The sequence below is a fragment of the Protopterus annectens genome, chromosome 9.part0 (assembly GCF_019279795.1).
Source record: "Protopterus annectens isolate FY-2018-M chromosome 9.part0, PAN1.0, whole genome shotgun sequence".
Classification (NCBI taxonomy): domain Eukaryota; kingdom Metazoa; phylum Chordata; order Ceratodontiformes; family Protopteridae; genus Protopterus; species Protopterus annectens.
This window is the reverse complement of record NC_056743.1, coordinates 1,574,467,209-1,574,481,551: the sequence shown is the minus strand read 5'-3', so window position 1 is coordinate 1,574,481,551 and position 14,343 is coordinate 1,574,467,209. Positions and strand designations below refer to the sequence as shown.

The following is a 14,343-nucleotide window of genomic DNA, read 5'->3' as shown; positions in this document are numbered from 1 at the left end:
ATATATATATATATATATATATATATATATATATATAAATCCAAACAAAATAAGTCTGGAACTCAGAAGTGTGCTGTAATAAAATATCAAAAATCCAGCAAACAGCACAATTAACAATGCCAGGGCCAGCCGATATCTAGTCCCAGTATGCCTTCAGCATATGTATCAAATGCCGAACAAAAGCATAAATGAAAAAATTCAGCATAGTTAAAATGCTGAAAACAATTCCAATGACTCAGTTTAACAGCTTGCCATCATTTCAGTAGATGTGCATAAAAGACATGCTCCAAGACGAATAGCTAAAAGTATAGACACATTTATTCAGCTTGCAGAAACAAAAACAATAAAACTGTAGAGGGTGTAGCGATGGGTACACTATGCACCAATAGCTATGCAAACATAGTTTTGGTGCATTGGGAGGATAGAGTAATACATCAAGATAATCCATGGAAGAACCACTTAAAAGTATACTTAAGGTTTGTGGACGACATTTATATCATGTGGGAAGGTGACGTTGACGAATTTGACAGATTCCATATATATTTGGAGAACAGTACGAACGTTTTACAGTTCACTGTGACCCACAGTGATGTGCAGATGGATTTCCTTGATGTACGAATCACACAGGATGGAGAAGGGAAAATAGAAACTAGTCTGTATAGAAAGGATTGCTGGAAAAATAGTATTCTACCAAGAAGTAGTATGCACCCAAGATATACCCATAAGAACATCATGAGGGGACAGTTCTTAAGAACGTCCAGGATACAGTCGGACGACACAACTCTTGCAATGGCGATGGATGACATGTCAGAACATCTGAAGGCAAGAGGGTATAGAGAAGAAGAGGTGTTGAATATGAGACAACAAGTAGATTTGGAAAGGAATGAGAAAGGCAGACCGTACTTAAGAGGGAAACAAGAGAATATGAATCAAAATAAGTATCCATATAAAGAAATGAAAATGGTGCTTATCCATACAACGGACACAGAAGTATGTAACGTAGTGAAAAGGAATTGGAAGATACTGATGTCAAGTGAAGAATGCATAGAGGTCCTGGGAGAAGAACCTAAGTTTTGTTTCAGAAATGCAAGGAACTTAAAGCAAATACTATGTAAAGATAATGAAGTGGAATCACACACTATCTCAAGGAGAAAAGGAACTTTTCCATGTAGAAGGTGCACCATGTGCAGATATATATGTACGGATAGCTATTTCGAGCATCCAGTTACTAAAAAGAGATATGTTAGTAATTTTTATGCAGATTGCACTACAAAGAATGTCATATACCTAGCCACTTGCCTAGCATGCGACAATTTCTATGTCGGAAAAACGATACGACAGATGAAAGAGAGACTGTCCAAACACATCAGTGATATAAGACTTAAAGACTATAAAAATCCCTTGGTTAAGCATATTAGAGATAATGAAGGACATAGTTTTGTATTTAGAGCTTTACATATTATATATATTTCAAAGAGAGGGGGTGATGTGAATAATAGACTTGAACAAGAAGAAATGCTTTGGATAGGGAAACTGAGAGCGCATCAAAAACCTGGGCTCACTACAGCTTTCCCTATGAAACCCACCCTGAAAGGGCGGAGATTGAAGAGACATCTATGACATGTCAAATTGAAGCTAGCTAGTCATTGGTTGAAAGTTTTTTAAAAATCAGATACGAGAGACACAAGTTATATGGATCTGAAGAAGGGTTGTTTGGAGTAACCCAAAAGCGCTTATCCCTCTACAGTTTTATTGTTTTTATTTCTGCAAGCTGAATAAATGTGTCTATACTTTTAGCTATTCGTCTTGGAGCATGTTTTTTATGCACATCTACTGAAATGCTGGCAAGCTGTTAAACTGAGTCATTGGAATTGTTTTCAGCATTTTAACTACGCAGATTTTTTTCATTTATGCTTTTGTTCTGCATTTGATACATATGCTGAAGGCATACTGGGACTAGATATCGGCTGGCCCTGGCTTTGTTAATTGTGCTGTTTGCTGGATTTTATATATATATATATATATATATATATATATATATATATATATATATATATATAAAACATAGGAAGAAAAGACTCTATCTGACCTGACTGTTTTATAGCATAAGAGATATAAAAAATATTGACATGCAATACAATTCTTGTTCAAACTGCCGTCTCCTTCTAAAATACCTGTTTCCCTTGTATCTTTTTGTGTCCCATTATTCTTTATACTGTTTCAGTGAAATCTGAACCCAGCCATGCTATGTCCTTAGCTATTTTTTGAAGCACTTCTCTCACACAATTGTTGCTTAATGCAAAAGACCCTCGCTGTACCATAACCACACTCCCATCATTCTCCCCTTGTGTCTTGTAGCCCCTGTACATCTTTTGTGGTAGCATGCTTTTAAGTCTACCCTGTATTTTTTTGAAGATACTTGTAGATTCCTTTTGTATCAGTGATCTTATATCTGTCCACTGTGCATGTATATTTTCCTCTGTTATTTTTTCATTACTGTCACACACAGAAAGCATTTTGTACTCCTTTTTGTGTGCCGTTATTGATGCAACATCTCTAATCGCTTTGCATTTCTAGTCAAGGTGTCTGTTAACTGATTATTTTCTGGGGACCTCATTAATCGGATATTTCTGTGCTAGCAGATAAATAGTATAATTTGTCTCAAACAGAACACATTTATAAGTGTCTTACGCAGTGCACCAAACAAAGCATTATGATAATGTGCAGTGGTGTGAGAAGCAAGACTAACAACTTGGTATTCTATATTTCACTAGGTGATGTGTTTATCCTGCACAGTCACAAAATAGTGATACAAACTGAGTACTAAAGAACAGCAGTCTGGAGTCACTGTATTCAACAGGGAAACATATTTTACCCCAAAATATAGAAACAAAGATTTTAAGGGCATATAAGAAGCATCAGCAGAATGATTTAGAGGGATAAGTATATCTCACAGAGGATACAGCTGCTGTGGTACAGACTCCCCATTCACATCAAACAAAGTTTATCCCTTTCTGTATTCAGGGCAGCTTTGTTCTGTGAATGGATGGCAGAAATTTTATCCCAGGACTGCCTCCTGTATTGCTAATGGGCATAGGCAGCTCCTAAATGCTTTATCCCATACATGGGTCCCCTCAAGTTATTTATGGTATGAACCCAGTTATTCTCGTTAGGGGTAATATATAATTATCAACTATATGATAAGTAAAGTCAGTCTCTACCCAAATGGGATAGGTTAAGTCGAGCACAAAAAGGGATATTTACTAGGCTTAAAATGACCCGCAAGGGCAGCTAGATGATTACTTAACTATGAACCTATCTACCTATAACTACTGGAAGGCCCTCCTAATCTGTTATACACAGAACAAACTGCAGCCACCGTTTAATATTTATCTTTCAAGTTACTTTTCATCTGTTATGACAGACACAGCACTGTGCTTTTTAACTCAGATTTTGGCTTTATCCTGCTAGATTTTTCTGATTTATTTTCTGATTTTCCTTACAAAGGCCTGTTCAGGGGTGTATACATTATTAAATAACTGACTTAATCCTGTACACGTACTCCTTATCCCTAACTTTATGGTATCTAGTATCTAAAAACCTTCTATTCCAAAATATAAGAAAACCTTCTTCTTAGACCCTTTGCTATAATTTTTAGAGACCAGCACTATGATTTTTAATGTTCAGAGGTTGAAAAATATGCCCCCCCACCATATGTTTTATTCAGCAGTAGTGTAGGCAAAAACAACATTAGTTTAAGTACAAAGTTACGGCCTGATTAAGAGGGTTGAGTTCTATATTTATGACTTGCATATGATTGGTCTGGTCACAGAAGAACTTTATAAATATTTCATGACTGAACACTCTTTAGCCCAGTTCATATACGGGCTACCTAAAATACATAAAGAAGGTCTTGAGAAGCAATGTGCATGGAGAAACCACTACCTATAACTTCTTGAAAATGTTCAAAAAAGATTATTAAGTTCAATAGACAGGACCTGCCTTTTACAAAAATTACACTAATTGAGGTCTAGATCATTTGCGTTGTCTCTGTCAAATAAATGCATTTTTGATATTTTCCATGGCTTTGCATATGATGCTGCTATGCTTATAATTATGTGAGTCCATAGAGCGGGTGCTCTTGTGTAGCAGAATCACAATGGCTGTTCTCCAGGCATCAGGCTCAAACCTAGTAGACAGTCAGAGTCTGAGCAGTTTAAGTAGAGGTTTAGATAGTACATGCTTGGGAATGCAAAGAGGTGTTTTGTCTGGATCCATGGAAGTGTTATTTTTAGCCTTATGTAGGGATTCTAAGACTTGTTTCAAAGTGATTAAAGGAGATATGAAATTTTCTAAGATGATGAGGCAACAGTGGTGGTAGTTGGAAAATATGGAAGTGTTTTCAATGCCAGTGTTTATAGGGAAACTTAAACAGATTTACGTTTGATTCCTCTAAGCATTTTAATGTAAAGTGCTAAAGAGTAGACTTTATGTACGTATTTTGAAATTTGTATTCTGTGTTACTTTGGGGATAGAATAGTAAGTATTCAGTTTTACACCCTCTAATTAAGGCACAACAACACAAGCCTTGTGACTGCTGGTTCTTGTGTTGTTGTTCATTTACAGGCATAATAATCATTTTCAGAAATAAATTGCGTGGAAGCAGAGTTGGTAAGGTGTGTTATCATGAGAATTTCTGTAATCCACTGTCACTTACTCTGTGCTCACAAAGTTTTCTTTCAGCCAACCCACATTATCCAATGTTATTTATGATTAAATCACCAGAGCTGTATTTCACTTTTACTAACTAATTATGAACAAGAGGAGCACAGATAATGTCTCAAGCTGAATTATTGATATAAAGGTCCTTTACTGATATACTTCATAAAATATTGTTCACAGATTCTCTGTACCTCATTTGGCTCCTTGCAAATCTGTACTAAGGTTATTTGCTCAGATTTCCATGCCATTCAAGGAATTGCTCTTAGTATTGCCGAGGTAAAGCAATCCATTCCTAGTGACATGGCCTTTTGTATCATTGTGTTATAATAATCCACAGCTAGCAGCACTTTCAGAATGTATAGTTAACATAATGCTGGGATGTGATATGGCACAGCTGATGCAGGCCAGTAGTGGGGCAGCAGATAAAACCTGCCATGCTGTATACTTGAAGAAAGCGGTATGAAAATTTTGTTTAGGCTTAGCCTGCAGTTGGTAGATTTGCACAAATTATACAGGATAGTAAAGACAGTTTGCTAGATGTCTCTTCTTTGCAGTTATTTAAAAAATGTACAGCTGTTTCCCATACTAGACTAGGTACAAAGCAGAATGCATGCCTTATATTTTTAAAGTTTAAGAGGTGGGGCAAGGAAGTGGGAAAGGCATTTATAGAATCCCCTAGGACAGAAGTGAGAATGGCCAAGCCACCAGGACGCACTTAGGGGCCCACAGCCAACCTCACCGATAGCAGAGCAAATCCAGTTTGATAGAAGATACACTGGTAGACCCAGCATGGATATGGAGCACTGTGGGCCAGACTGGTAAAAGGATGTCCCAAGGGGAAACAAGACAAACAAATAACTGTATTGCAGTGAGACCTTTTAATCTAATTTTATTTGTCATGCCTAATGTATCCGTTCATATGGAATCACATCTGAGTCCATATATAGGCACCTCACAAGCCAGATTTTATTATTCACTAAAGGGTTAAACATATCCATATTTGTATAAAATGAGGGCTTTCAGGCTTGCCACTAGGAGAGGTTTTCATAGTGCTTTTTATAGCTGGTATATGTATCACCGCAGAATAGCATTATTGAGCTTTGTATGGGCCTCGAGTGAAACAAAGATAAAAATGCTATCACATTTCCAAAATTTCAGCCTTTGCATGGTACTCACAAAAGGACAGCAGGGGGGATGGCACAGTATAGATAATGACAAAAATGAGACATATTCTTTAGTAACACCCCCCCCCCCCATTCATAAGTGCATCAATCAGTTGGCATTATTTTAACATCTTTGTAATGCCTGCCTTTGCAAATGCCAGTAAAGTTATATGGTATAGCTGTAGTGAAGCTGCAGGATGCATAGATGTCATAGTAACAGAAATATCATTTTCAAGAGGTGTGGAAGAAAACCACTTCATAATATATAGTCATAGAGCAAGAAAGTTCCTTCCACATATATTTTAAGTATGGATATGTTGGAAACCCATTATCTTAATGTTTTGATTTTATAGGGTTTCAAATGAAAAAGAAGGATTGATCAAAACTTGTAACTGTCATCCCAGAAGGATGACAAAGATCTTTGTTAGTGTCTGTGGGTCTTCACATTACCATGTGAATTACCATCTGAATGTAACAGTGGTGATACAGTGCAGAGAATAAGGTTTTTAGATATCCAAAAATACTAAAACAGTGTTTAACACAACTGTTTTCATGATTATTACTTGAAGAAGGGAAATTACTCCTAAATTACCAGTATCCAGAAATAAGTATGTTCTCTCAGCATTTTGATGTATAACTTGAGTAATGCAATTCATTTTGCAATTATTGTAAGTAACTAGACACCAAGCTGTCTCACAGAGCTTCAGATTTTGTCAGTGATAAAGGTCTGTTTACCTACCTACACTTTCTGCATCTATGCCTACTACACACATAGCATATTCTAGTTAATCAGCAACCTGACTGATTCGTCTTTCACCAAGTACTGCTTTATGAATGACCTATTCGTTCTCCGTAATCTGTAGTCTTTTCTAAAGAATATTCCATGTATGAACCACCTTCTGTGTAAATGTGGCATTCTCTATTGCTATGATCAAACTACCACGCATATAATACATCTCTCTCTGAATCTGTGTGTGTGTGTGTATATATATATATATATATATAGAGAGAGAGATATTCTACAAAAGGGCCTTACAGAAACAGATACTTGGTGCCAGAGCCATGGGCTCAAGCTCAATGCCAAGAAATGTATACTTATCCCCTTTAGGAAAAAAAGCACATACCTGTGAATTACCACATAGGTGGCAGTACACTAAACACCCAAAGTGTGATAAGAAACTTAGGGGCACAGGTGTACAGTGGTCTCACCTTCGATAACCACATCGCCACAACAGTCAGGAATTCCTTCTATGTGGCACACCTCATCACTAAGGGCTTTTCATCCAGAAAAAAGGAGGTCATTGTCCCACTGTACTCATCCCTCATTAGACCCATTATACAATACAATGCCCCATTTGGTATGTACCTCTCAAGACATCTGCAACAACTGGAAAGGCTGCAGAAATACCTCACTAAAAGAATCACAGTCCTAAAGCAGATGCCCTATGCTGACCATCTAAAAAAATTCCAGCTATACAATGTCACATATCATCTACTCTGCTTAACATACAAGGCCATGTCAAACCCAGAGCTGTTGACATGCTACACTTAAAGAAATCCCAATCCCACAGAGCCACGCGTGCCAGAGATCTAAACCTTGTCATCACAATAAACAAAACATGCTGGAGGGATAGGTTCCTGACCCAGAGACTCCCCAGTCTCTGGAATAGACTGCCCATACATGTCAAGCAGAGTGCCTCTTTGGCCCTTTTCAAAAGAAGCCTTGACAACTGGATGAGAGATAGGAAATTCACCCCGGGGGATCACATCAGTTGCCCTGCTAGACAGGGGTCCAGGGAAGTAAATATTGCGGGAAGAAGTAGCCAGGGAATTGTTGCGGCTAGGTTTGTATAGGCCCTAGGGCCAATAGCCTAGTACTAAACTATGAACCTATGAACATATATATATATATATATATATATATATATATATATATATATATAGTGTGTGTGTGTGTATGTATGTATACACACACACACACACACACACACACACACACACACACGCATATATACATACACAGATAAACCTATACATTTAATATCTTCTTGCAGCAGCTGTGTGACTGTCAGAATGGCTGTATCTCCTTCAGCATGCTGCTTTCAGAATGGACTGCAGTAAGCATTCTGATACTTTCATTTCTTTGCAGTAATGAGGTTACATCATAACTTTGACTTTCTGATTTATTCTCATCTGGTAATTCTTCACTTTTAACTTTCAGATTAACCTCATTTTCCTGATGATCACACTACACAAGATGGTCCGCAGCACATCGGTGCTGAAGCCTGATTCCAGCCGCCTAGACAATATAAAGTAAGCTACTTTTTGTCTTCTATGTCATTTCTCTCCTCTGCTATGAGCCGTGTTTGTTTGCAATATTGTCTATCGATGGTGATTTCTTAAGATCACAGAATCAAAGCTCTTAAGATGTCAAATATACCTTTTCAGAATGCAATAGATGACTGCATGTACTGTGAGTTTTAGTTCAGCACCAGAGAAGCATCCTAGGAGATTGCTGCAACATAGTCATTAAATGGTTGTCGTTAAATTTATTTCTTCATCATCCTCTCATAAAACTTTAGACAACTACAGTGCCACTTTTTATGAAAAGGGGAGAGACTTATATCTCTTAATGGGGTAGGAAAGTCACAAGGCAGAAGAAGGCATGCAGCTAAACTGTAGTACAACAACTGACTTGATTACCACTAGAATCATAAGTAAATGCCAGGAAGAACAAATCAGTTATTCAGATAAATTCATTTAGTGAGAAGAAACTGCATATTTTGTCTGTCTATTCACTGAAAAAAAGAAAGCATCTGGTTATAGCGTACCTGTTTATTCCAAGTGCAAGGGACATTGAGTCCCACAGAGTTTCATTTTCAAGCTGTGGAACATGAACCCCAGTTATGTGGATAAGTAATGCTCAATTCCATTTCATACTATTGACATTCAACCTCTGTCACCACCTCTTTCTGCTGTGATTTCTCAACATTTTGAAGAGGCAATGGTCTCCCTTCCCATCCTTTGTTTTCTCCTAGATGAAAATATGAAACCCTGAATTTTTACAGATCTTTGCTAATGCTAAGACATTGTGGAGTCCTTCTGATTTTATAGTAATCTCCTGTCTTGCTTCATTCTGTAACTGAGACTATATGATAGTATAGTTACACTGTTTTGACACTTTCTTCACATAAGTAATTATATTCGATGCATCTGTGTTTACTTTTCCCTTTCCAAAGATTTGTGCTCCAAGGATCCAACAATACAGAGAATGAAAGCATATTCCATAATACACCGACATGTTGAGATAGTCATTAGAATATTCTAGATTTTGCACGTTTCACATGTGCAAACAGGGCTGGTGGTGACTCATGCACAGTTGGGTAACAGAGCCTGACCCTCATAAGTGAACTTCTAGACAAAATCTTTTCTGAGAAAAGCACTGGCCAGGAATATAAAATGGAGGCTTAAGAAATTAATTCTGCTAATCAAAGTGCACAGCAACAGACTGATTTAATTTCCATTGCAAATGTTGCTAATGGACACATATTATGGAATCATTTGCAAGGATTTGAGTTGCACTTCATTTTGTTTTTACTGCAGGCATATACTTTCTAGATCCACTGAAACAGAAGGAGAATCTAGCTATATTAAGCTTTTGGTCATACTTTTGGTGGTACTGGGGAGATGGTTTAACACTGCATTCATTAGCTTATCAAAGCAGTTCCTATTACCTGGCTGTTTCTAAAGGGCAGTATTAAAACTGTGCATAGCTTGGCACTCATATCTGTTAATTTTGACATCTGCCACTTATCTGGGTACTTTACTCTTGCATACTAATGTGAGTGATCCATTTGTGAAAAGCTACAATTTCCCCTAAAGCTGAATGTAAGCATAAATTAATTGCACAAGTGGAACTTTAGGTACCTAACTCCTTCCAGCAGTTCCAAAACAAAAACACGGAGAGTTCTGTATGGATACCTGTGTTTTCTTTTATATATTACATGGATTTGAATGAAAAAATGCAAATTACATGCACTTTGAGTACAACTGTTTTGCAGAAAATACTAAAGTGCGAAAAGCATGCAGAAGTTTACATATTTAGAAATTAAGGAACAGGTCCAACTGCATTATAGGCTACATATATAAGGACTGATGTCTAAATTATCCTGTCAAGTAAGTGTATGATGTCAATTGTAACTGCGAGTGCAAAGAAAGATAGCTTGTCAGCATCTTGCAAGAAAGTCCACATTTTATTATCAGTGGTAAGTTAAGCATTGAATGTTACAGTCTATATATATATATATATATATATATATATATATATATATATATATATATATATATATCATTATTTATTTTATTTATTTATTGACATTTGTTGGCTTTGATAGTCCAGTGGGTCAGATAACCCATTTTCAGTGGAGGCCCAGGGAGAAAAGCTCCACATAATATTTACACTTTTAGCAAGATAGTAAATACTTACAATTTTAACAAGATAATACAGATGTTACATTTGTTTTAGTGCACCTACACACATTTGAAGGTTACATTTGTTACAGGAAACTTACCTTACTGAGTTAATAGATCTCTTACAGTATAGTATAATATGACATAGTAAAGTTAGTATGTATAAGGTTACCTGTCTTCTTCTTCTTTCGGCTTTTCCCGGTTAGGGGTCGCCACAGTGGATCACCTTGTCCGCTCATGATTGGCAGTTGAGTTTTACGGTATCGAGTTGCCAGCCTGACACCCAACCTTCCACAGAAGGCACACACATGCACATACTCACACCTAGGGCCAATTTAGAGTGTCCAATCCACCTGCAGCATGTCTTTGGGATGTGGGAGGAAACCAGAGCATCCGGAGGAAACCCACGCAACCACAGGGAGGACATGTAGACTCCACACAGAAGGCACCCCAGCCAAGGATCAAACCAGAGAACCTCTTGCTGTGAGGTGGCAATGCTAACCACTGCACCACTGTGGCCACCCTATGTATCAGGTTACCTATGTGCAAGATACATTTGGCTGTTTTGAGTTGTTTGGAATTTGCCATGTGGGTATCTTATTTTTGTTTAGTGGGAAGAACACAACTCTAGTGTGGGTTATTGGTTTTGCAGGAGCAATGATGGAACTGTAATTAAAGATACATTGGATGTGCTGCATTTATGGTATCTTGTACCGTATTTGTTTTAGGGATTGGTGACTCCACAGTGAGAAACATAGATTCCCTACTTAATAGACTGGCCATAAATGGGACCTGGATAATGGTATAGGTACTCATAAATTCACCTCAGACATGACTAACATAGGCCTAGTTGAGATGGGTGGTACATATGTTTATAAACATATATCTATACGTATTATATGTCTATATCTATTATATATCTCTATGTAGGTTCACTACAGGCACTCAAGTCAAAAACATTTGAAGACATCTGTTGAGCACCTTTTCACTCAGCTAGACTGTTGCTCATGATTGAGCTCAGATATGAGTTAGGGCGAGCAGTCACTGGGAGGGAGGACGGATTTTTCACAAACTTTAATGTGAGTTTTGGCAAGCATTTGTGAGGAGAGAGCGGGAGGGGTCATTTAGGGTTAGACACTTGGAATTGAGTTTTAATGCTAGGGAATGATCTGTGAATTTGATTTAGAGGGTTGGACCTTTAGGTTTAAGAAGCAATCTGGGATCTTAAGGTTAGGGTGGGTGGAGTGGAGGTTTATGTTAAGGGACAGAGGAGTCTGGTTGGGAATTGGGTGGGAGTTTTCACTTTAGGGTTTAGGTTCTGCTAGTTCTATATATTTAACAGGATCAGGTGTTGGGAGAACTACACAGAAATGGGAGATCGGCCTAGTGGAAGTTAGGGCTCTTGCTTTTTAAAGCAAATGGCAGTGAGCAGGTATACCACATACTACTAGCAGGCAAACACCTATAGTTGACTCTGTTTATAGAGCTGTATATACAGAAAAAAAAATATATATATATATATCTACATATATATATATATATATATATATATATATATATATATATATACATATATACAGATAGATATATAAATATATATATATATATATATATATATATATATATATATATATACACACACACACACACACACACACACACACACACAAACATATATATATATATATATATATATATATATATATATATATATATGGATCTACTTCATTACAACAAAATCCCACTTCACCAAAACCCAAAACAATGAGACCACATCAACGAAACCCCACAACAACAAACATTCACAACAATGACACCCAAAACCACAAAACACTAACACAAACATCACAAGCACACACATACATGCACATCAACCACAAAGTACATAACACACAATACTACAAACCGTATAGGCAAGGGGGCAAGCCCCCTGCACCCCCCACACCCCCTTCTTTATTATTCTAACTCCGAGATTGCACAAACAGAAACACAAGGCACACTCACACCCAGACATTACACTCCCTCACAAACACACACCATACTCACAACACACACTTACAACACACCACTACCCCTCAAACACACACTTACACATTCATACTTACCTGCATCGCAACACCAGCACCGCTAGATCACAGTCCCATAATGTCTGAATTTTTCACGCTCATAACTCCAGCATTGCACAAACAGACACATAAGGCACACTCACATCCACACATTACATTCCCTCACAAACACACACCACACTCACAGCACACTTACACACACCACTGCCCCTCAAACAAGCACTTACACATACATACTTATGGGCATCGGAACACCAAACGCGCTAAACACAATCCCGTAATGTTGGGATTTTGAATTTTGCGCTTCTGGGGTTTTCGATGTTCTGAAGTTTCGAACATCTGGTCCCGGCTCTTCCAGGTTTCGTTCATATGAAATTCATTCATATGAAGGGGACCCATATATATATATATATATATATATATATATATATATATATATATATATATATATACACACACATATATATCTATAAATATTGTTCACCTGGATTTTACTGAATGTGCGTTTGTCTGACAAACAGAGGGGTGCAATTTAATGTTGAGAGTATACATGGCTGAATGTTGGATATGTCGATGGTATGGTAAGTCGATACAGGTAACTGAAATTGAGGGAGTGAGACTGTGTGTATGTGTGTGTGTGTGTGTGTGTGTGTGTGTGTGTGTGTGTGTGTGTGTGTGTGTGTGGTGCTTTTATGTGAGTTAGGGTTAGCGTCAGTGATGATTGAATTATGGGTGTTGTGTGTTAGTATTTGAGTTTGTGTATTTTAGGGTATGGGTTAGGTAAGGGATTAAATGTTGTGCGTGTGTGTGTGCATTTGTGAATGTTTGTGTGTCTGAGTCTGTCTTGTGTAGTGGCAGTGTTACATGAAGGTTTTAATGATGTTGAGGTGTAGGGTTGGGGAAAGGGGCAACATTAGTGTTAGGGTTAGTACCCATGCCCTCCCCCAGCTCTTCCATTAAAGAGACAAAATAATGGACTTTCCTTCTACTGGAACACTAACCAGAAGACCAAATGCACAACATGCCTGCCCAGCCATTCAGGTCCCATTTCTGTGGTCTGCTCTTGACCTGCCTCCATTGGATTTGTGGTCAACCCTGAGTGCTACTTGCAGTTTGCTGCATTTTAAAAATAAAAAAAAAAATCTATTGCTTTTTAACTAAAATCTGAGCATTGTCGTGCTCCATGCAAGCAGGATGTAAACTGTAGCAACTGCTTGTTACATTTGCAGCGAACAGTTGCTACAGTTTATACCATGCCTCAACAGACCGCTGTTTTAGTTAAAAAAGAAATTCTTCTTATGAACTGTGGCAAACTGCTTGCTACAAATGTAGCAACCAGTTGCTAGTGCTTAAACCCTGCCTGCATGAAGTGCTACAGTGCTCAGGTTTTAGCTTTCAAAAGAGAGAGAGAAAGAGATAGAGAGAGATACTGCTTGCTACAGTTTAGCCCCCACACAGAGTGCTACAGTGCTCATGTTTGATTGCAAAAGTAATACCGGCTTTTATAGAGAGTATTACATTACAGATCATCAACACTTTGTGCTTGGGACATTTGTCTCTCTCATTCTACCCTGTTTATGCTACTGATCTACCTCAGAGAGACTATATTGATATCTGGGACTCTCCCTTCCAGGTATACTTCAGCTGGTCTCTTCCTGTCAAAAGAGTGTAATACCACCTCTGACACAAACATTTGCATTGCCAGGCTAAATGAAACCCTTAAATGTTCACACATTGTACACCTTACATCAGCTTTACCAAAAAAATTCTACCTTGAAATTTTAGTCATATGACAACACTTATTCAGTTCTTAATACCACACCAATGGGTCATAAAATATGTTTTATCAAACTCATGGATTTTAATCACTAATAAACTTTGCCATCTTGGAGATGCCCTAAGAATAGAAATGTAATGTTAAC

The 14,343-nt window shown here is 37.6% G+C and overlaps 1 protein-coding gene across 10 annotated transcripts in view; it reads left to right on the top strand.

Moving 5' to 3' along the window:
* LOC122812189 (adhesion G protein-coupled receptor L1-like) overlaps positions 1–14,343 on the top strand; it is a 3,245,860-nt gene that overhangs the window by 2,958,677 nt on the left and 272,840 nt on the right. For all 10 annotated transcript variants that reach the window (XM_044084524.1, XM_044084517.1, XM_044084518.1 and 7 more), the window contains one exon: positions 8,107–8,198. In XM_044084524.1, the coding sequence (XP_043940459.1) occupies positions 8,107–8,198 (92 nt within the window). The remainder of the gene's footprint in view (positions 1–8,106; positions 8,199–14,343) is intronic.